This window comes from Sphaerodactylus townsendi, linkage group LG10 (assembly GCF_021028975.2).
Source record: "Sphaerodactylus townsendi isolate TG3544 linkage group LG10, MPM_Stown_v2.3, whole genome shotgun sequence".
NCBI lineage: Eukaryota > Metazoa > Chordata > Lepidosauria > Squamata > Sphaerodactylidae > Sphaerodactylus > Sphaerodactylus townsendi.
In genome coordinates, this window is record NC_059434.1 from 49,697,075 (window position 1) to 49,721,830 (window position 24,756).

Sequence of the window (24,756 nt, forward strand, 5' to 3'; positions counted from 1 at the left end):
GCCTAGATAAAGCCATGTGTACAATGGGTGGTGGAAAGTCCTTAGAAGATGCAGTGTATGTCTGCATGTTCTGCATACAAGAAATTAGTTGCCAGGCAGTATTTTCAGAGGTGGCTTGGCAACTCAGTACCCAGATGAAAATTTGCAATGGTGTTCCCAAGTAAAGCATATTTCTTTCCCCAAAAGACTGGATGACAATCGTTATTATATATGTCATAAGCAAAGGATAAACTCTGAGATGTGCAGCTTAACCTATCTTCTAACTCTGGTAATATGGGGCAAGTTTTGCCATCTTACAGCTCTGTCCCAGACTGCAGTTCATCTACTTTGTCCCACAGAATTCAGTGAAAACCTCACCATTCCTCCAAAGAGCTCCAGTTCTCTTTATCCATTTTAATTTCACAACAACCCTGTGAGTTTGGCTAAAATGCCTGGCTCAGATCGGTAATATTCTTACCACTACATCGAATTGGCATCCAAGTTAATGAATGTAAATGGAGGTTATGCACAACTACTAACTATCCCCCCACTCCCTGTCAGAAAGGCATGAGTATAGCATACAAACTGATATAGGGTTTTTTTTTCACATTTTTTCAATTCTTTCCAGCCACAGGAAATCTGACTCCCAGAGGTGTGAAAGCCATGAGAATCAGGGGACTGAATTGAGGGTTCAAGAGACAAAAGGATGATTTTGTACTTCACCTACTCTCAGGGCAGTCCCCCAACACATGTGGCTGGAAGTAAACATGGGTTCTACAACCCCAGATTCAATTTTCCCAGGGCCAGAAAGGGCTTCTTGGGGTTGAGAATGCAGGAAAGATCTGCAGCTGTCATCATCTTTGATTGGTAAAGCGTGGGTCGAAGCCATCGTAATTAAACTACAGTATGCATTTGCCCAGGCAAAATTCATAAAGTTGGTTCCTATGACTCCTCCACCACATCTCCATCTTAGCAGAAATAACTCGTAGGATCTAATCTATACTAGGATTATATGGGTTAGATCCAAGCAGCTTTTCTCCTAATTAACACAGGGATCTATGCTGGGGATCACCCTCATCCAGCTCCAAGCACCAGTTCAGAACATCAACAGCATTCTTGTAATGAAGTGGAAAAGAAAGGTAGAGCTGAGAATCATCTGCATATTGGTGACACTGCAGCCCACATCTCCTGATGATCTCACCCAGTGGCTTCATATGGCTATTAAAAAGCATGGGGAAGCCTTGCGGAATTCAGTTGGTCAGCAACCATGTGGCAGAGAAGCAACTCCCCAACAACATCTTCTGAAATCAACCTCCCAGGTAGGTCCTGAACCACTGTGATATAGTGTCCCTTAGTCCCAGTGCTGAGGCATGGCTCAGGATAATACTATGGTACATAGTATCAAAGACTGCTGGAAGATCCAACAGAACTAGTAGGGTTATATTTCCTCTATCTAGTTCTTGATGGAGGTCATCAGCCAAGGTGTCCAAAGCAGTCTCTGTTCCAAATTTCAGCCTGATTGATATGGCTCAGTGGCGTAGGTATAGATTTTTTATGGGGGGTGGGGTCATGCCAGTTAAAACAACATTGAAAATTATGCTGTTTTGGGGTGGGTTATCCCCCACCCTGAAACAGCATCACTTTCAGTGTTTAAACAGGGGACCTCAGATTCTCCCTTTAAATCCATGCTGAAGGGGGTGGATTTAAAAGGAGAATCTAGGGAAATGAGGGGGAGGGTGCCTGCTGTCAGGGGTGCAATTGTTAAGCTAGCAGCACCAAACTTTCAGAGTATCTTTAGGAGACTCTCCTGGTGATACCACCCAGGTTTGGTGAAGTTTGGTTCAAGGGGTCCAAAGTTATGGACCCTCACAGATACAGCCCCCATCTCCTATTAGCTCCCATGGGGAACAATGGGGGATGGGGCCACCACTTTGGGGGTCTATAACTTTGCACCCCCTTAACCAAACTTCACCAAACCTGGGTAGTATCATCAGGAGAGTCTCCCAACAAATCCCTGAAGTTTTGGTGCTGCTAGCCTAAAAACCGCGCCCCCTGCAGTCCAAAAACCGAAATAACACTTTAAAAATAAAAAAACACAAACAGGGGGCAGAGCTTTAGACAAAAAATGGGGGGTTGAACCCAAGAACCCCCCCCCCCATCTACGTTCTTGATATGGCTCCAGAAAATCTCTCCAGTTTTTATCGTTCTTCCATTAACTTCCATTAACATACTTTCCTTTCTTGATGATACGCACATCTCAATCCACAACCACAATTGTGTGGGTTTCTCTGATAGAAAACCCTTCTTGCTTATTGAAAATGATGCTAACAGTATACAAACAAGGAAAAAAATTACACCAATGTCACAGAAAAGAAAGGAAGATTATGCTTCACCTAAACCTGTGATGAAAATGACATGTGGATAAAAACAATTTTTTGGTCCCATTTTTGGCTGAAGAAGCCTCATCATCTGTGTGATATTTGCCAAGTGTCTGACATTTGGGGCATTGATGACCTTGTTTCAATACGCAATATTTAGGTATGTCCTTCTCAATACTATGTTCACACAGCAGATTTTTAAAAATTTAAGCAAATATATGCATAGTATCACCCTGTGGTTCTCTCCTACTGACAGGACTCCTTCAATTGGACAGAGAGTTCCTTTTCTCTCAAATCTTTCCAACAGAAGATGCCTTATTGGCAGCACTGGATCCAACTGATAAAGTTTTTGGTCTATATCCAGACAATGTCATAATTAATAAACAAGAGATTTATAATAGTGCTTATAATTATCATTGAATATGAAATGTTACATGCTACCCTAAACACATTGGCCAAAACCAGTATTACATTCTCAGGACAGTCACAAAGCTAGACACCAAAGACAAATACAAGAACCAGTTTTGAAGATAAGTTATCCGTTGTCATCAATTGTCATCAAGTCATCAATTGTCATCAAGTCATCAATTGTCATCAATTGATCCTTAAGTAAAATGCAATAATGTATTTGCGTGGTCAAGCCATGCTGACAGAGGCTGATGGGAATTGTAGTTCCTGAACATCTGGAGAGCCGCAGGTTCCCTACCCCTGCTTTAGACTATTGAAGAAAAGGACAATACTAGATCACAAAACGCGTTTCGAACAATATCTCCTTGAGATGTTTCCTCTCACCACAAATTTTAAGTCTGAATGCAATTCTTTTAGCATAAGTTAAGAGGAAAAGTTTGTCATTTTATACCAATGACAAGATTATATCGCAACCTGAAAGTATCAAATGTGTTTGATTTACATGAACACCACCTAGTTGTGCTGACAGAAGACAAGGATTATTTAAAAGTGAACCTCAGTCTGCTAGCAATGCGGCCTCCAATGTACCATCACCGTAACATGCAAGCTTTGAAAGGTTAGAGCAGCAAAAAGCATATTACAGCAAACACGCACAAATCAATATACAATATTCCTAAAACCAACATTGAAATTACATGAATTTCCAAAATGTGCAAGACACACTCAAAGATTTGGGTTCAAAAACAATGCAAAGAAAAGCTTACTTGTTGGATTTGTATGGAATATACTATTCACTCCCCAGGTTTTATAGGTCTTTTGTCCCTCTGTATTAATTCAATTAACTATATTTGCTATTTTAATATCCATGCAACTTTTAAAATGTGAACATTTTAATTACTGCATACGTTTTTGTTCTGGTCTTTGACTGTAATAAAATACTACTACTATTCACTTCGACTATACTATTCACTATTTATTACACAGACCCATGCTTCAGCTCATGCAACCTCTACAAAGGCTTACAAAGCTTTCAAAAATTAATAGATGCCTCCCTCATTTATGTAAATAGGTTTGAACTGTGTGAAACATTGCATTAAAATGGCAAATACACATGCACCAACTCTATGAATCTAGACACCCAATTTAAAAGAGACAGTGCAGACTACTACACTGTTAGCTATAGTTTTGAATAATAGGTTATTTTACAGCAAAAAAACCCAAGAATGTAAAACTGATATTCAAGTTTCTGTTCACTACTGATTAGGTTTTTTAAATTAATGCAATATTTAAAGCAACAGAATCTGCCAAAATAACAGTGCAAATAAACTGTAAAAAATAGCCAGCTATAATTCATTAATACCATACTGTATTGCGCTTTCAGTAATTTAAAAAATTTGCCAAAGTTTTAAGGCAGCTGGACCTGATTCAGTACAAAAATTAGTGTACAGTCCCTGATTAATTCACTGTAGTTTTTCCTAGGAAAGGTAGCAATACCTGAGTTCTTGATTGGTAAAAATTCTATACGGCAACAATCTTTATACATTTCAGACAACTATACTATTTTAAAATCCCATGTTTATATTGCTGTCTTCTTTTCTAACCATTTTTTGTGAAGAAAAAAAACTGCATAAAATATGAAATGATCAGACAGCAGCTGGTAACTTGTGCTTACCTTTCCTGTCTGGCTTGAGGTTCCTATCCACTGGCGGAGGTTCACATTCGGCAACAAGGACTGGTCTTCTGGGAGGGGTCTTTGGGCTAGATCTGAACCCCATGTGTGCTGGTGGAGGTACTTGCATTCCAAACAGCGAAAAGTCAAAGGTTCCCGGGGTCATAGGCACATAGTTCATTTCTTGGATGGGTTCAGTAAAGCTGCTAGAATGCTGCCGAGGGGGGGAGTTTGGATTCATGGGAACATAATTTTCATCCAGTTCTTCACTTGAAACACTTCCCACAGTCAACAAACTTTTATTTTTCTAGAAACGAAAGACATTTCAAAGCAAGAAAATAAACCAACTTCCGAATTTATAGACATTTTAGGATATTAGCACACGTTTATTTTATCATTTTGTTGTCCTGCAAAACATTTGTATAGTCTTTCATGCTTGCACAGATCCTGGCCATGAGTGTAATCTATCTGTCGACTGGAATTCCACCAAGCCAACGTACAGTATACTAAGCATGGACAGCCATAATCCCATTAGAGCCTCCTCCTATTTCTTTCGTAACTGACTGTCACAGTTGTACACTGTTTAGCATTCTGGATGATGCAATAGAAACTTGGCAATCTCTCTTTTTTCAAGCCTTCTCTTCTTTCTTTCTTTTCACTATTAAACCCATCCTCAGGAGGACTTGGCTTCTTCTCCACCCATTTGTTACCACCTTGTTATGGAAAGTAATGATTTAATCCATGTTATATCACAGCAAGCATTACGTGCAAAACCTACTTCATAGTATCTGTCCTTGTTCCATAACAGAGAATGCATAGGAGTGTGAATGTTTGATGTGTCACACCAACATCAGAGATCCTATCAATACTTACGAAGTGGTTATGAAAGCCTTCCAGTGAGCTTGATCTGTCATTTGGAAACGTTCGTGGAGTAAAATAGCAGTCCTGAGAACCAATGTCTAAAAGAAGCAGGGAAAAAAAAATTAAGCAATTGTCTTCCCATCCTCCACTTCCCACTGCATAAAAACACACACAATGATGTTTGACAAATCAAAGCAGGAGAAGAAATTCGCACTATGCTACCTACTTCTTGTCTGTATTTCTTTTAGCAGTCAGTGAAACTCTTTGTTCTACTCCTGATCTTTAAAAGCATAAGCGCAACATAATATGAAAGCAATAAAAAGAGATCTCTTCCATAGCATGCCTAAAATTTCCTGAAGATACAACTTTTTGTAAAGTAAGGTAGTCCTACCAAAATATTACAATGGTTTACAAATTTAGTGACTCCCCATATAAATAGCAAGTGATTGATAATGGTAAATTTTCTTTTTTGTGCCTCACCCCGCCCCCCGCCCCCAGGCATACCTAGGCAAACTGGAGCCCTGGGAAAAACCTGAGTTTGATGCGCCCCCATGGGCGGCTACTCTCCCCCACCGTGACCAAACAATGATTTTTTTCCACCAGGTCGTTTCAAAGTCACCATCACATTATAGAACATGCCCCAACTCACAAATCTGAACACAGCAATGGGCCATGCCACACAGCAGAATCTGGGCTCCCTAGTTTAAACAAGTGATGCTGGAATCCACCCCCTAACAGCATCATTTTCAATGGTGTTTAAACTAGGGAGCCCAGATTCTCCTTTTAAATCCACATTAAAGGGAGAATTTGGGGTCCCCAGTTTAAACAACATTGAAAGTGATGCTGTTTTGGGGTGGATTATCCCCAACCCTGAAACAGCATTCTTTTCAATGTTAAAACTGGGGACCTCAGATTCTCCCTTTAAATCCATGCCGAAGGGGGTGGATTTAGCAACAACAACAACAACAACAACAACAACAACAACAACAACAACAACAACAACAACAACAACAACAACAACAACAACAACCTTTATTAGGCATTGAGAGAATAAAAGAAAGAAAGAAAACAAGCATTGGCAGGAAGGGAGTGGATTTAAAAAGAGAATCTAGGGAAATTTAGGGGGTGCCTGCTGTCAGGGGTACAATTATTAAGAAAGCAGCACCAAAATTTCAGAGTATCTTCGTGAGACCCTACTGATGATACCACCCAGGTTTGGTGAAGTTTGGTTCAGGGGGTCCAAAGTTACGGACCCTCAAAGGTGTAGCCCCCATCTCCTATTAGCTCCCATTGGAAATAATGGGGGATGGGTGCACTCCCTTTGGGAGTCCATAACTTTGCACCCCCTTAACCAAACCTCACCAAACCTGGGTCATATAATCAGGAGAGTCTCCCAAAAAATCCCTGAAATTTTGGTGCTGCTAGCCTAAAATCTGCGCCCCCTGCAGGCCAAAAACAGAAAAAAACCGAAAATACAAAATCCCCCACAAACGAACCCAAAATTTGGAGCCCTGGGCAACTGCCCACTTTGCTCAATGGGAGGAACGCCTCTGCTCACTCCATATTTTCTGCAGAGGACGCTCTCGTCCTCTGACAGAAATCTGGTGATCCTTGGCCCCAAGGATGTTAGATTGACCTTGGCCAGAGCCAGGGCTTTTTCTGCCCTGGCTCCAGCCTGGTGGAACTCTCTGTCGGCTGATACCAGGGACCTACAGACCTCAAACTGTTCTGTATGGCCTGTAAGACAGAGATGTTCCTCCGGGCCTTTGATTGAAGCCCTCAGTCTGCCCACTTTTATCTGCCGGCCTCCCCAATCACTTACCATCAACACATATATTACATCTTGCATTATTTCCTCTTAACCTTCTCCTCCATACTTGGACAATCCCTAGTAAAGGGACTGTGCAGAGGTATGCATGATATTTTCATGGGGTGTTAATGTGAGATTATTTGATTGATTTGCTATCCACCCACCCACCCCAATCTTTTTAGATTAATATGGCAGAATTGGTGTCAATGAATGTTATGGTTCCATTGTTATATATCGATTAAAATGTGTGTGTGTTGCCCTGAGCGCAGCTGTGGTCAAGAAGGGTGGGATAAAAATGTAATAAATAAAGTACTTATTATAAAATATTTTTTACAACTATCAAGTCACATTTGATTTATGGCGACCGCTGGTGGGGTTTTCAAGGAAAGAGACATTTAGAGGTGGTTTGCTATTGCATGTATCCACATTGTGGTAAAATGACATGCAGATTATTAAATGATGAACAAGAGTTCATCTTACTGGATAACATGAGCATATGAACAAATTCTTCCCCTTCCCTCCCCTTACTCTTCCTCCCTGCCCTGTTGCACGTGCTTACCCTCTCCTCCTTTGCACATCCGTAACCATTATTTTATTAGCTCTTTCACCATATATATTTTGTTCCCATTTCCCTTTTGACATCTCAACACAGACCTCTCATAGTTGAGTTCCAAAGCAAAAGGCATTAGTATGGGTTATTATCTATAAACTATAATCAATGGGCATTGCACATTGTAAACTGGACAAATCAAAGAACAAAAAGACCAATGGAAGTGAGACAGGCATTTTCTGCAAGGCATAATTACACTGGGGTACAAGTGGAACCGTAAATTCCGGGGTAATTTTATCCCAGCTCCTCCCTTTGAACGGCTGTACTTTTCCATGAAGGAATCAAGTTAAGACTGGGATGAAATACTCACATTTCTTTTGCACGAGCCTGGAAGTTTTATATTCACATTGTAAGTGTCTTGCATTCTAATTGGCTGATGTTTTTTGAGTGGCAGCTGCAAGCTGAAAGCCTCTTACACCCAGTGTACCACGTTCTGATTAGCTGTGTTTTTGAGTGGAAAATGCAAGCATCTATCAGCAGGCTCAGTGTCCTGCATTCTGATTGGCTGTTGTGTTTGAGTGGCAGCTTGAATGAATGTCAGGTGGGGAGATTAGGCGGCTGGGCGGGAAAAATAAACCGGATCTGTTCCTGATTGGGTTTTGCACAAGTAGCAGGCTCACCCCGGGATTTTTACAAAGAACCTTCAATTTGGTGATTTTTGAAAAATCCGGGATAAGGAACATGCCAAGGGGCACCCCCAAAATAGGACTGGGAACTGTGCGAAAATCTTGCACAAACCAGGATAATTCACTGCCCCATCCTGGGGTATTTGAACCATGCAGAAAATGCCACAGAATAAATTCTTTCATGAAATGATAGACAGGCAGACAGACAGACAGACAGGTAGATAAAAGAAGATGCCATCTGTTAACCGAAAACAATACCTGGAATTGATTTTTATAACTTGGCTTTTTACATATCAGCCATCCTCAAATGGATATATTCCAGAGACTTCAGAGAAAACTATCCCAATCAAGGCAAATTCTCATTAATTTCAGCAAAGTCAAGATTTTGTATAACTTCAGTTTGGACAACACAAATGCACAAAATAGCTCCGAATACCCCATTTTTAGGAGCGGACAATGCATATATGAGAAGGGGAGGAAAGAGAAAGTTCCACTTCTCCCACCCTTTGCCTTCCCCATCCAGCTATTTTTTATTCATGTAACATTTGAATCCTGTACTTGAGACAAACATTGGCAAGAGGAGGAACAGGTGCAAGGTGAAGTTTCAGGACAAAAGTGACTAGCAGGACAAGGGTGAAGAACTTGTTTTCCTCCCATTCCTTCTATGATACAAACTGCCCACTCACAGGAAACTCTAAATGGAGAAAGGGCTATCAGGCTCACGCCGTACATGACCATAGTGCACTGTGTAGTTGACTCCCTGAGACTCATTTCCAATGCAATTTATATGTCCAAAACTTTATAAAAATAATCTGACCCTTTTGAATAATAACACCCACAGTCAAGACAAGATAACACCAACCTTTCCGAAATAAGTTCAGATCCACAGTGGAAATAGTGTTGCTACGTGACGGAAGCATGCCTCCTGTAGGGATGCAGTAGCTGCTGTCGGTATCTGAGGCAGTACGGGAGATGCTACACACCTCCACAGGAGAACGGTCTGAAGGGTGATGAGGTTTTGGTGGCCGAGGTGGAGGAACATCTGGAATACTCTCTAGCTTTGAGCTTTGAGCCAATGATCCTTCTGGAAAAGTTCGTGGAATCTGGTAAGTATTTCCAGGGGTTGGGGGAATGTCATAACTAATGGAGAAATGCCTCATCTGTGCATCAAGCGAAGATGTTGTAGACAGGGCACTGAAAATATGTTGCTCTCCATCTGTATCTGTCCCAGAAGGAGATGCCTTTGGTAAAACATCCTGCGAATAACTCCTTGGCAGGTTATAAAGGCTGCCATCTACCGACACTGAGGCAGCTCTTGATGGTGGAGAGTCATACACACTTTGCTGCTGAAAAAATCCATTCACAGCATGCTTGTTCAGAGATTGCACAGATGTTTTATGGGAAGGCACATTATCATTGCAGTCTGTTTCAGAAGAGGCAGTTTTTGCTGAATCAGCCTGCGACCTAATTGTGAGATAAAAAAATGAATTTATTGGCGTGTCCAATTACTTTAGTGACAAATACTTACCAAAAACAGTAAGATCAAAATAGCAAATCACAGCAGTATAAGAGGTGCATTTTTTCTGAGTTATTGCCATGCAACTACTGAGTATGAAACACTTACACTGGAAGTTACACACCACAGTGTGTTACACACCACAGTGCCATAGAAGCTGCATATGGTGATATACTTCTGAGACTCACAAGAATGCCCTAATGACAGAACAGCATTAAATCTAATGCTTCTGCATCATCTTGTGACATTAAGGCAGGAATGTGCAAGAGCAGAGGAACAGAACTGAGTTGAATAGAAGAGGAATTTGGAATGAGTATTTGGAAATTTGGAAATACTTTGGAATGAGTATTTCCGTGTTGTTTAATAGTCAACAGGTATAAATTCAAAATAACTCCCTCTGCTGCTGGGTGACTGAATACAATTTTGAATTAATCCTTTTCAAACGAAATCACAACTTTTAAGATTGCTGTAAATAATTGATTGTGCTTTGTTCATGTTTAGAACAATACAATAATAGAAATAAACAAAATGAGTGCAAGTCACTGTTCAAGTACTTGTGTCAAAAACAATATGGTGCTACAAGAAAGGGAAATGCCATTAATATGTGAAGACAGGAACTGGAATGATCTCCAAATTCCGTTCTATGCAGCATTCTACTGCATAATGTACCAACCTGAATCTGGAGATTTACCCTCTGAAAAACCACTGTACACGACATGATGAGCTTGTATTTTAAATTTGCCCCATCTCCCTGAGATGGTAACAGAAGATTAGAAATCCTAAGCTTTTAACACAGAATGAATAGTGGGGTAACCTCTTAGGTCTTTGTGTAAGAGGCAGGAATTACATCCGTGAGTCTCAATGAGAAAGGCAAACTATAAACAATGTAAATAAAATAAAAGCAAAATGAACTAAACCTTTGGATCTTCTTTGAGAGGGCCTACACACCAATACTCTAAACTGAGGGGGGGGGGAGCATAGGCACTGCATAATCCTGCAGTATGAAATACCAAACCTCTTCTTTGATTCCTTGAAAGTCATGAGGCACACTCACAAAAATTATAGCAACCAGCTCCAGCCAAAATCTTCTTTGTACATCTAAATATTTCAAGTAGTAATTATCTGCATTGTCTATTAAAATTCACAGCACAACATGCAACACACACAAACAAAAATGGTTTCAAGCAAGTTACAGTTCTGGGGTTAAATTCTAACACAGATCCCAAACAATTCTCATTACACTCACTGCAATGGAACCTTTTTACTTTCAAAATTCTCCAGCAGTAAATATTCCTCCCCTTCTTCCGAGATTAGATAAGAGCTGGTTTACAAACACATGACAAAATTGAGACAGATCAGTAAAAGCAAACTAGTGCTCTGTAATTAACAACACTTGCAAAAACCCTCTCATAAACATAGTTCCTCCTCACTGAAGTTAATGATTAAATGTAGTTTTAAATGGGATATTGTTAGGTATGTAGGTGCACTTGAATGGTACATTGACATCTTGGCTACAATATGGGCCACAGTCCAACGAAGAATTATGTTTAAGTCCACTAAGTTCAATGGGCTTGTGCACATTTAATTGTCCATGATCTTCAAAAAATCACCATAGAACAAGAAAAAAACCAGCCAAGGCAATATTAGAATGGCTTTCTAAATCTAACTGTGCAATCCAAAGGAGGGGGGATGGTGGTGCAGAAACTGCATTGGAAGTAGCAGAAGGCTGGCGCCGGTGTTCGTGCCATCAGCACCATGCAAAGTGGCATGGGTGCTGGTACCAAGAGATTTACCCAAACCTGGAAGCTGACCTCTGCCCATGGCAGTGTGGAAGAGGACATTCCGGGAACGGTAGCATGAGTCATTTTCTACTATGGGTTTTCCCAGTGGAGAAAGGTATTTCTCCTTCTCCCCTGGCACCCAAACTGCTGACTGCCACTCTACTCCCCCCCCCACCCTTTGGATTGGACTGTAACAATGGTGGGTATCCAATGCCATTCATTGTGAGGGACAGTGGCATAGCGCCCACGGGGCGACGGGTGACACCCCGGGTGGAGCAGCAGTGAATGCATGGCCATGCCGTCGAGGGGGCTTTCTGGGGGAGTGGCATGGCATTCTGGGGCTGGCAACGCTGTGGCAGGGACACAGGGCGCATGCACGTCCCAGGCGCAATTGTCCCTTGCTCCGCCTCTTGCGGGAGAAAAGTTCCTTTTCTGCAACTGCAGTCATCTTTGGCAGTATAGATATAAATGCTTTTATGTGAAAACTGGTAAGGAACATTACCTTGTTGACTCAGGCTTCTTGCTCTGACAGTTAATTAGCAACAGGTAGTCTTGAGGATCTTCTTGACGGGAGTCAGGCTCTAATGGTGGGATATTAATTAGCTGGTACGGAGGAGGTAATGATGATTCTGCTTGTACAGATGGTAGGGAAGTGTTGACAGGTAAGGGTAACTCAGCAGGGACCTGTAGAGAATTGCCAGGTGGCTTCACAGCATCTACAAACACACAAACATACAGAAAAGTCAACCCATGCATAATATATTCACCTTGAAGGACCGGTTCTCCCTGCATGTATCTGTGTGGCCATCATTGCCTTTCCTTGCTAGGGTGTGACAGGCTGCTGGCCGGATCCTGGCTTCTTAAGCTGTTTTTCCTTTATTCTGGAACAGTCTCCCACTGAGACATGATGAAGGCTTCCAATCTTGCTGAACTTTCGGATTCTATAAACCATGATTAGGAAGCCATTTGGAGCCAGTTGACGAGTGGATTTGGATCAAGGCACTAACATATTTGTTCAGGCCACTGCTGTGCAAGCTTTATACTATGTTTTTTGTTGAGATTCTTTTAGTAACATTGATTTAATAAAAATACATAAGTAAATAAATGAATAAAATTAAATGGCAAATAGCACGGAACAGGCATGCAAGACTTTATTTCTGGGCTTTAATTTATTTCTTGGTCCATCCCAATTTTAAAGGGGATGTATGTGTCCAGTTAAAGTCGATGGTAGTCATCTGGCATCTCAGGAAAAGCCCTATTTTTCATTTCTTGGTAGCATGGTTAATACTTCCCCGTATCTGTATGTTGTGTGGCAACCAACAAGTTTAATTATAGTAATTATGTAGGACTGTGGGTATCTATGGAAGTTCCCACATCAGCACCACAGGTAGGTAAACAAGACGATGGAAAGCTCCCTGCCTAGACAGCCAGTGAATCAAGCAGAAGACTTGCCTAGTTTTTTTCCCCTTATGTGTTAACTTTTCACAGCAGGGAGTTTGAATTATAGAGGAATATTGTTTTAAGAAAAAAATAGTTGAAACAGTTTGTGCTAGAAAATTGTAAACTACCCTTCTTGAACTGTTGCCCATCTCTTGCTTGAAGTTCTGACTATAAGCTTGATTCCCCTATTACTTTCTTTGAACCCAGGTGTGTTTGAAACGAATGATACCACAAATATGTGGTATGGAAAATAAAACTGAAAGTTACACATGGACTTGGAAGGGCTGAGTGACAGCTCTCAAATTAACAGACACTGTTGAACATGATTTGTAGAATGTTCAAGCAAAGAACATTTTGCTACCCAATTTCTTCTGTCCAAGCAACCACTTTAGAACTGCAAGAACATTTTTTAATTACACATTATTGTAATTTACTGTACTATGTGGGTGACATGGGTATTCTTATCTGCATTACAATATAGATGAAACATGCGGACCCAACTGCTGTCTTAACAGTTAAACCTCATATACACATGGTGGGACTATATAGGCGGACTAGAGATTTCTTCCTGGGTTTTTTTGCATGTTAAAAATGCCCTGTTGTTGGCACAAGGAATGCCCCGGCGCAATGGGGTGTTCCCCACAGCATCTGGCGCTGCAGCATGTCTGCCACGCTGTTGCCCTGGTGCCACCCTGCAGCAGTGGTTTTGCTACAGGACTTTCCAGAACCAAAAAGGTTTTGGAATGCCCCTCTGTTGCTCTGGTGGCTTCTGTTGTCATGGAAACTCCTTGGCAGCAGAATGAGGCCATTTTTCCTGCCTCATCGCTCTGCCAGCCCCTCCAATGAACAGGCACCTCCCTCCCTCCCCCTTACAGTGGAATAAAAAACATGGTGGGAGAAACCTTGCAAAACTTTGAGAAAGCTTGCAGAAAAGCGGCATATGAGGTCACTGTGAAAGGGAGGGCGGCGATCCCCTTGCACATGCAAGGAGTTTAGACCAGGGGGGGTTGGAGTACTGCGATTCCTTCACATATGCAGGGATTTTAGATGGGTGGGGGGAGGGCACCGATTCCCAGCGCCTGTTTTGTGCAGAGTCAACTAAATTGGTGAAAATGAATGAGGTGGGGGGAGTTGAGATTCAGCCAATCAGAATGCGGGAAACAGAGGTTGCCCATGCATGCCTAGAAGACATTGCCGAAGACCTCGCAGTGCAAGTGGAGGAAAGCCAGGAGGCAGTCTTGATCAACAGCGAAGCGTGAGATCACTGCAGCAACTCTTTGTCCCAGATAACACAGGAAGTAGTTTTTACTGTACCAAAATCAGCAGAATCTTAAATCACAATAATTAATCTGCATGGTAAATTCTAAATATATAAAAAGTAACTCTGAAATGTGGACCTTTTGAAGTAGAAATATATATTTAACTTCCTATTATTCACCAAAAATATTTTAAAGTGTGGCTGTTTTTAAAATAATCCCTGTGACTGTAATAAGCATGCACACACAGTGTAGATCTTTTCCCACAACCTTTTCAAAAGTTTTGTTTGCATAAACAACCTTCATATATTATGAATGTGTGTCCTGTACCCAAAACAAACGTCAGGTTCATATCATACACAAGGAGGTACACTTTATAGACTATGGAAAGAGGAATGAATCAGTCACAAACAAAAGTGATTGTGTGACTCGGCAACTTCTTTTTAGCGATGAGTCACTCAGGACATCTGTACAGAAGTGAACAGTTTTGACTGCACATCAAATCCTCCAGATGTAATAACAATGGACATTAAGTACTTAACCTACAAAGGAGGTTTTTTATTGTACCATCTACAAACATGCAGAGCATAGTATAGTACAGCATGTGAAGAAATCATCAAAAGATGTGAATCATTTCAATTAAAAACCCATACAAAGTCCTTTTACTCTTTTATCCCACATTCATTATTTCCCTCTTTCTTTTGCATTACATTTTTGAAAGCATGGAATGAACAAAGAGATTTAACCTCAAACGGCAAAATCACCTTATTGCCCTTCTAGCTGTTCAGCACTCTGCCCTGCTCATAACGTACAAACCACAAACTCTAATACAACATGCAGAAGTTTCCCAGTTCCCTTGCACCAAATTAAATGCAGTGGGCCATATGAATATACAAGTAGTCATGCTGGATCAGCTCAATGTTCAATCTAGCCAAGCATCCTGTTGCAAACATCACCACACTGAGAAGCCTTTTAAGAGAACATCTCTCAGTATGATTGCCCAGCTCCCTCAAGACTCTCATTCCCATAACACGGAAGTGCTGCTAACTTAGATGTATAATCTCTCTGCCAACGGAGGAAGACTAAGCGGAAAGGAATCATTGTATGAAATCCATAGATGGTGGCATACCAATACCGATAGTCTAAACAATGTGATTCCCTCAGCCTGCAGGCTCAAGTGATGGAACCTGCTCTGTTCTCTCATTTCACTATATGTGGAGGTCAAGCCAAAGTGTGGATGGAGAAGCAGTGTTTTTCAGATCAACAGGAGCAGGTGTACACACTCATCCCTTTGTAGAAGGTTCAAACACTGTAACCTGACCTTTCTTTAACAAACTGCACAAATTTAGGACACATTCCTGAAAAGGATTTCCTTTGCAAAACGCATGAACTCTGACCTTGCTCAAATTTCAAGGTAGTCAGAAAGTCATTTCCTGGGGCATCTGCAGTAAAACACAGGCAGGCAATCTCTTACACAAGTCTGTGCTAAGTTTAACTATGAAGCATTTTTTTTCCATATTAAAAGTACCATTACATGACTCAGGGCATAATACAGATTTTCCAGGCAATCATATTAAAAATAGTAAACAAATAATCTTATCTCTGTGAGTCAGTAACATAAAGTCAATGGGTTAGCAAGAGTAAAGTCAGGTCCCATTAATTAGATTCGTTTTGGTAAAAGATCCCTATTGGTCCATGGGAGAGATTCTATTTGAGCTGGTTACCTATGGGCTGGTAAATCAATTCAGTATTCAAGTTGTGACCTTATTCAATTGGCCCTTAACATACAATAAATTGTTAAATCCACAGCCAAATACAAGAAAAGATGAGAAAGCCATATATAATGAAATAACATCCTATTCAAGCCTGAAAATTCAAATGGAGAAATCTTCAGGAAAAAATGAAAATTTTAAAAATCTTAAAGAATTTAAGACACCAGAACATAGAATTTAAGGAACTATATGTGGAATATAAACAATACAAACATCTGTATTACCTTTCAATCCTTCATTTGCAATATTAGATTTCTTGGAATTATTGGCATAAAAATACAGATTAAACACTGAAACATTCCTTACCATCTTCAGTAGGGTTGAACCCACAGATGTCACAAATACATCGAACCCACTTATTCATCTCCTCTTCACTGTCAGCAACCAAGTAGAAGACCCTGTCTATTGTGTTGATGTCAAATATATAGCTGTTTTCAAATTCTTTTTTGTTAAATGTCAACCCAGCGTCCACTTGTTGACATAAGTTCAAGTCAATGATTCGAATAGGTTTCTTTGCATGGTCATTTTTATAGTATTCCAATACATCTGGATCACCTGTCAGTCGACCACTGCGGAGCACAAACCATCTCCTCTTCCATGCCTAAAGAAGAGAAGACAGGAAATGTTCAGATAGTTAATATTTTATAACTGTCCATTACTGAAGTTTTATTTATTTATTTAATTTTTATTTGTCACATTTTTATCCCGCCCTTTCCCCAAGGGGCTCAGGTCAGGTCACAACAAGTTCAAAACATGCTACACGTTCAATAAAACAAAATATTAAAAGTTATAAAACGCCTTCTCATATACTAAAATTCAGTACGATTAAACAGTAAATAATGTATAAAAAATAAAATAAAATAGATGGCGACGTAAACAAAACCATCCCAGACTTGATCCCCCCTCCCCTCCTCCCACCCCCATTCTGAAGGCCAAGAGGAGATCTTGGTACAATTTAATCAGGCTGGCTAGCTGGGAAAGGCCTGGTTGAACAACCAGGTTTTACAAGCCCTGCAGAACAGAGATAGTTCCTACAGGGCTCAGACCTCAGTTGGCAATTTGTTCCACCAGGCTGGAGCCTGGGGCGAAAAAGCCATGGCTCAAGTCGAAGCCAGCCAGATATCTCTTGGACCAGGGACTGACAAAAGGTTTCTCTCTGATGAGCGGAAGGACCTTGAAGGGCAATATGGGGAGATGCAGTCCTGAAGATATGCAGGTCTGAAACTACGTAAGGTCTTAAAGGTCAATACCCAAACTTTGAAAGTGACCCGGAACTCAACTGGCAGTCAGGGCAGATGTTTACGGATCAGTGTTATATAATCGCTGCTGGCTGCCCCGGTAAGCAACCTAGCGGCTGCATTCAGGACAAGTTTCAGTTTCCGGATCAAAGACAAAAGTAGGCTCACGTAGAGAGACTTACAATAATCTATTCTAGAAATGACCGTTGCATGGATTACAGTGGCTAAATCAGATTTGGAGATACGGAGCCAGCTGCCACGCCGACCTCAGATGGAAAAAGACAGTCTGGGCTGTCCTAGTGACTTGGTCCTCCAGCGAAAGGCCAGAGTCCAAAGTCACGCCCAGGCTCTTTATCAACGCGGACAGATGTAATGCCGCACTGTTCAATGTTGGCAGCTGGAAATCCGCAGGTCTCTTCCCCCGGCCCAGCCAAAGAATCTCCATCTTTGCTGGATTCAGCTTCAGTCTGCTTGTTCTATTGAACCTAATAGTTATGGTAAATATTCCAATTTGACAAATGACACTCCAAAATAAAGTTTTTCACATATTAAGAGTGTAAAATGGTATTCAATTAACCTCTATACAGAGCCAGTACGATGGTAGAAGACAGCAAAGAATTTGTCCATCCAGCATCTACTTTAGATTTGTAAATCTTGATAGAATTTACATAGCTGGAGTTCCTATTTTGAAACCACCCTATTGCATGAAAATTACCCAAATAACTCTTCATTTTGCTAGGGGAAGAGATGCTAACTTGATTTACCTAATTAATTTATACAACAATTAAGGAGTTTTGGAGAACTTGAACAAAGAGAGCTAATCCAAAGGAATGCTTCCCTTCCCCTCTCATTTTTTGTATCACCTAATGTCCTTCCTGTACCTAGCACAAAATGGTTGGGAAACTGAGGAGAATTTAAGAAGTGGTTTTCCAGGCAGCACTGTTGGGAGGAGACATAAGAAAATCTAAGATGGCCTTTTTCCAGAATGTTAGTGGGCCTTTCAGATGGTGTGGTGATAACACTAATGAAGGCATAGGTTGGCGAACAATCAGTGAAAGCCACAGCCCCATCCATTTTCTTAGGTCTCCTTCACCTGTGCCACCTGGAAAACGGCTTCTTAAACTCTGCTCACTTTCAAAAGCATTTTGTGATAGGGTACAGGAAGGAGGTCAACTGACACAAGAAAGGGGGCAGTGAAACATTCCTGTGGGTTAGCACTTTTTGTGTGAGCCTAAGCATCACTTTGGATCACAGCCCTTATCTGAACAGGCTACATCTATTCTTCCTGAAGCAGCCTGAATAGTCCTGTGTTGTCAGAGCTTGGAAGCTAAGCAGCGTCTGCCACAGTTAGTACTTGGATGCGAGACCATCAATAAAGACTGATATTGCTACATGGACAAACTGTGCAAGCCATCTCTGCTCCTCGCTTGCCTCAAAAACCCCAAGAGGGGCCACTATAACCCATCTGATGACACACATAGGTGAACTAAGCTATGACACTATCCTGATTTGTCATTAGTATTAACGAATCTATGCAGGAATCTTCAGTCTGAAATATTTTTAGCTCATGTGTGTCTGAAAATCATTACAATTATGCTTACAAGCAAAAAAGGGAAAAAAGAATAACAATAACATTGAACCTGCAATGTCATCCTCCCCTAAATACAGTTCCCCTTAATCCAGAGTAACAGCTATATTAGGCTATTACAGAAAAACAGAGTTGTGTAGAACAATAAAAATTAACAGATTTATAATATTTTGAAGAGCAATTATGATCATTTGTATCTGGTGTAGTCCATTATTTTTTTCATTATTTAATAGAGTCTGTAACACATTACCAAAACAAACATTCTGAAAAATACAGAAATGATTTAATACTTTTCATGGTTAAATAATTATTGTTATTTAAAGAACATGTGATGAGCTGTTGGTGGCAGGCACAGCAGCAAGGCAGAATCTGTGGGCTTGAGAAGCAAGGGGCGGGGAAGAAGAGCCTGATCCTAGACAGTTTTCTGGGTTTAAAAAAAAATTAGATCACGTGTCTTCGAAGCTTCACAGACTCAATATGGGAATCTATGCCAAATCGCATGCCAAGTCTGTGAAGCTTTGAAGACATGTCCTCTAAAATGAAAAACAAGAAAACTATCCAGCACCCAGGAACGAGCTCTCTTCCCCCCCCCTCACTTCCCAAGGCCCACTAGTCTTGAGCAGTGAGGTAGGGGGGAGGGAAGAGAACCTGATCCTGCATGCAGAACTGAGTGTACTCAATCTCCCATGCAGGATCGCTCCCCCCACCTTAGTTACCAAGATCTGTGGGCCTTGGGAAGCAAGGTGGGGGGGGGAGGGAGACCAGCCCAAAAGGACTGAGATTGGAGAGGTGGGGGGGGCCATCTTCCCAACTTCTGCTATCCCAGCCCAAAATGACTGAAACAGGAGAGGCAGTAGGTGATCTTCTCCTGTCTCTGCTGACCCAGTCCAAAAGAGCTGAAACAGGAGGGGGTTGGGCTTGCATGTCGAGCTGAGAAGCCCAACATGCAAGATCACATCTGCTCTCCTTCCAGCTCTCCTGTCCCAGATGGAATGTGTGGTGATTGGTTAGGAGTGTGTTGCATTCCATCATTAGGCTATTATGTTTTAGGATTGGTAAATATTTGATGCTTTAAACTGTTATGACAATAACATGTGTTTTCTAAATGTGTTTTCAGGGCAGCTAACTCATACACAAAACACTTTGTTCATACCAGCTCTTTGCTACATTTATAGAATATTCTGGTCACCCTTACTTTCTAAACCAGCGGTAGGGAACCTGCGGCTCTCCAGATGTTCAGGAACTACAATTCCCATCAGCCCCTACCAGCATGGCCAATTGGCCATGCTGACAGAGGCTGATGGGAATTGTAGTTCCTGAACATCTGGAGAGCCGCAGGTTCCCTACCCCTGTTCTAAACAAACTGATTGAGAGGGACTACAGTGAATTATGAATGGCTACCGTTTGATAAATTCTGGACTTTAGAAAAGCCCTCTTGTCAAGAACTGCACAAAAAATAAGGTTCAAGTATGCAATATTCTTCACATTAGTTATGCAGGGGTGTACTTCAGTACTTACTACTTATGCTAAGCATCCTGTTTATTGTTCTAATATTATGTATTTTGACTGATTCATTTCTGGAATAGCTTATGTCTACTGCAAATAAAATTTCATGAAAAAATATAGTATATTTTCACTTCACAACAGAATCGATTTAGACATCAGCTCTTTTTTTGCACTGAACGTGTAAATGGAAACATAAAGTAGTTGCATCCCATTTTCTGTACTCTTTTAAGTTTTCTAATATGCCCTTTCTGTTGGTCTGGATCCATCAGAGGTCTTCTTTGATTAAAACCTCCTTTGAGGCATAGCTGAGTCTCCCAAAATGAAAGGATAGAGTCTGCTCCCTGAATTCTGATTCTACTTTGTTGATGCTAGTGTCTACAGCTTGTTAGACAGCAACGATGTATATGTAATGGGTGTTGTTCAAACTGCATTGTTCTCTAATGTTTGTAATCTGATTGTTTATGGTATGTCTCACCCTGTTTTTCTTCATGGCATTTAAAAAAATTATAAACTGCTTTAAGTCACAGTAGCAGAGGTGGATTGCAAGTGAATACCTGAATAAAGTGTGATAAGGAACTTCTGCACACTCTAGCATAACAATAGATTCACATGTGAGATGTACAAAGATACCCAAGAACCCATCAAATTCACCCACCCATTATTTCCAAAAGACCAGCTACCAGCTTCAGATATTTCAACAAATCGAAACTTCCCCCTGCTGTTCTTTTCACTACAGCAAAGATGCCCCCCAGTCCAGAACCCTGACCAAAGTTTTGCTTCATGATTATCATACTTGTGGAAGATCAAATGCACGCCCTGTTGAAATTTGCTTTCTAATCCTGCATATTAATAGGCTGAAAGAGTCATTGTATTTCTGGCATGAACAGAGCCTCTATTCAGTATCGAGGGTAAGACGTGGCTCTAACTGCAGCCAGTTTCATAAATTGATAATCTTAAATAGAACTTGTTTTTATCTCTGCATCCCACAAAATACCAAGTATTTGAAACAGTGACTTCAGACTCCTAACACCTGCTCCTATGTCTCCTCATCCCTCTTTCCTTCCCCCAAAAGATTTTTTTTCCACATAGTGAAAATGGGAGTGTTTATTTCAGTCACATAGTGAGTCACTCTCACTGAAACTGGCACAGACTATACTCATAAACAAAAGCAATTTCATAAACTACACACTAATAAGGCAGACACAAAGGTTCTCTGGATTACAGCACAAAAGCACAATTTAACAGCAGCATAAAGCTTGAAGCTAGACAAGAAAACTGACATCAGCACGCGTGCTAATCATAGTACAAAGAACCTTCTATGTTTTGTTAAACTGAAAAAGGAGACCACATAAATCACTCTTTGTTATCTGAAAATATCTGGGATTCTTGAAGCTTGTACTATTTTTAACATTTTAGTGTTGGCTGCCTAGTGGAAGCTGTACACTGCCTTACTGGGAAATGCTTCAGAAGACTATATTGCATACCCAAGGACATGATACTTTGGTGATAACTGCTTTTCAAAATGTGAACTTTTGTATATGAAGAGAATCAATGTAAAATACATGTACATACACCTAACTTGGAAATATTTTGTTTGTGCAACTTTTATTATATTTTACAGATGGAACACTTAACATTGAATTCCACAAAAACACTGCGAGCAGGCTAAACTGGCCTTGATATAGAAGTGTCATCACAAAATGCAAACATTGGCTTTAATGCAATGAAAAATAATGTAAAGTAATAAGGAACACAACGCGTGATTGGTGTTTGGAGTATGCTGCCACAGGAGGAGGTGTTGGGAACTAATCTGGATAGCTTTGAAAGGGGCTTGAACAGATTTATGGAGAAGTCGATCTATGGCTACCAGTCTTGATCCTCCTTTATCTGAGATTGCAAATGCCTTAGCAGACCAGGTGCTTGGGAGCAGCAGCAGCAGCAGCAGCAGGCCATTGCTTTCACATCTTGCATGTGAGCTCCCAAAAGCATCTGGTGGGCTGCTACGGGGAGCAGCATGCTGGACTAGATGGACTCTAGTTTGATCCAGCAGGATCTTTCTTATGTTCTTAAGTAAATGTTGGTTTTTCAGTAATTTTTGCTGAAGCAGAGATTAAAACCAACCACATAACACCAGTAGGCAAAAAAAAAAAAAAAAGAGTGTGATGCTGATCACTGTGAAAAATCAATGGAATAACTTCAGTGGAATAATTCAAGTAATGGGCCATGATTGCAAACATAATTTATTTAATCTCTCACTTAAACAGCCTTCCCCCATTTTATTCCCAATTTAAAAGTGTGACTATCTTTTTTAAAATTCCAAAACCTTTATCTTGTTTTTCAAAGGCCATTTGGCCTTTGGCCTATAAGTACACCATAGAGAATGGATGTGAACTTGGGCCTTTTTGTTAATTTATCTATTATCTATCTACTGATAAGACCCTTTATAAACAAGCATGAACTGCAGAAAATATTAGGCACACCGTTACTTACTATAACCAAAACACCCGATTTTGTTCGCTTAAGTCTTATTTTTCAGGAAGCACCATCTTTTCTCAAAGGGAAAAATAAGGAAAAAATAGTCTCAGTGGAAGTTTCCACTCTACCAGCCATCATCCTGATAATCTGTTCAGAATACACACACGGCCAAAATTTCCTGTTTTCAATCTATTGTCACCGCTTGCTAGTCTTGTGTTGGTCAGTTCTAAGTTTAGCTTGCTTACACAAACAAAGAAAACATTGAAAACAGTACAGCAGCTCTGAAGCTGCTGACATCTGAAATGGAATTTATTCAAGCACACTTGAGAAAAATAACATGAAAAGAGAATTACCAGAAAGTCAAATGTTACCATGAACGCATATCAGAATGTCATTATGTTTGTAACTTGAAGTAGTTTTATATTCATCTCAAGTTCATTTACTATTTTTGAAAGCAAAGGACTTGTTCAGAAATCTTTCTACCGCATGATATTTTGTTTTAAGCAACATTCTGCATTGCACTACCACCAGGATAGTATCTGCCTCTATTGTTGATCTTGCAGGAAAGCACACTCTAATTAATGTTCATCTATGGCAACCATCCAGCAAAATCGTCCTGCAACTCCCGTGGGGTTTTTTTTATCCCAAGAGACATTGGTCATGAAGACAGTTCTTTTTGAATGGTGGCAGACAGTATGGCAAAAACCAAATCCACACTGAATTGGATGGGTATAGTACCATATAATGCTATAAAATGACACGGTTGAAAGTAAGCAGGTACTAGTTTTTCCTGTGAATACCACAGGGTAAGACAGCCATGAGTATTTCCCCTAAGTTAGCCATAAGGAGCATATACAGTTACCATAAAATACAATACTATGTAGGTATTATTTATGAGTAGATTAGTGTAATGTAACACAATTAGTATAAGTTACTGTAGTAACATATTCCTAGTGTATACACTGCAGAGGAGGGAAATGTGCACTGCAGTAACCCAAAGTTTCACTTCTGTGATGCCAGTTAGTGTCAAAATTGTTTTCTAACCCTTTTGACTGAAGTTGTTGCCAACAAATCTGGAAAAAAGGTCATGTCCTTTTCATACCGGCTTTTAACACAGGCTAACAGTTTTCATGGCACCTGGAAAATAACAGTCCATCAAACCTTTATTAAACTTTCAAGTTTTTCTTTCTCCACAGCAAAATTGTACCAAGAAGCGATTTGCAGCAAGTTGCAGCAAGATCTGATTAGCCAGCAGCTACTCCCCCCATGTATTCACTTTTATTGGCTTGGTAGAAAAGTTTTGAGTGGTGTCATTTTTACTAATTTCACGTACACACATGCACACACACACACCAACCGCCCAGTCATAGGATGATTCCACCAGCAACTATTGGTAAAGCAATACACACACTGCAAGAGGCAGACTGGCACAGCACACTGTAACAAGTAGTATTCTGCCACCCTCTTCTCTTTCTTATCTGACTCTTTCCAACTATTCTGAAGGGTAGATGCTGTAAAGCTGGGAGTAACTTAGTGCACAACAACTCTTGAAGGTAATACAGTCATGCCTAGGTTCTTTCCTGTATAATATGGAACACTCACAAAATCAGACAATTTTAGCTAACCATTTTCAGAATACTGTTTTCAAAACAGACTATAGAGAACATGTGCTTGTGCAGGCAGTTCAGTGTCTCCCTTCTTCCATATACAGTTTTAATTTCTTTTTTTCCCCACCTGTACCCTATGGCCATCACTACTCAAAACATCTGGTTAGCTGAAGTCACTTTTCTCAATTCTTTTCCATTTATGATGCAAATATATTCTTCCCAACCAGATGATTGTC

At 40.6% G+C, this 24,756-nt stretch overlaps 1 protein-coding gene across 4 annotated transcripts in view; it reads right to left on the reverse strand.

Annotated features, from left to right (window-relative positions):
• Positions 1 to 24,756, reverse strand: part of GAB1 (GRB2 associated binding protein 1) — a 91,035-nt gene that overhangs the window by 6,936 nt on the left and 59,343 nt on the right. For 2 of the 4 annotated variants that reach the window (XM_048509692.1, XM_048509690.1), the window contains exons 2-7: positions 16,413 to 16,707; positions 12,141 to 12,354; positions 11,104 to 11,178; positions 9,204 to 9,805; positions 5,308 to 5,393; positions 4,438 to 4,741 (exon numbers count right to left, since the gene is read on the reverse strand). In XM_048509692.1, coding sequence (XP_048365649.1) covers positions 4,438 to 4,741; positions 5,308 to 5,393; positions 9,204 to 9,805; positions 11,104 to 11,178; positions 12,141 to 12,354; positions 16,413 to 16,707 — 1,576 coding nt within the window. The remainder of the gene's footprint in view (positions 1 to 4,437; positions 4,742 to 5,307; positions 5,394 to 9,203; positions 9,806 to 11,103; positions 11,179 to 12,140; positions 12,355 to 16,412; positions 16,708 to 24,756) is intronic. The other 2 variants (XM_048509693.1, XM_048509691.1) reach the window with 1 other exon arrangement.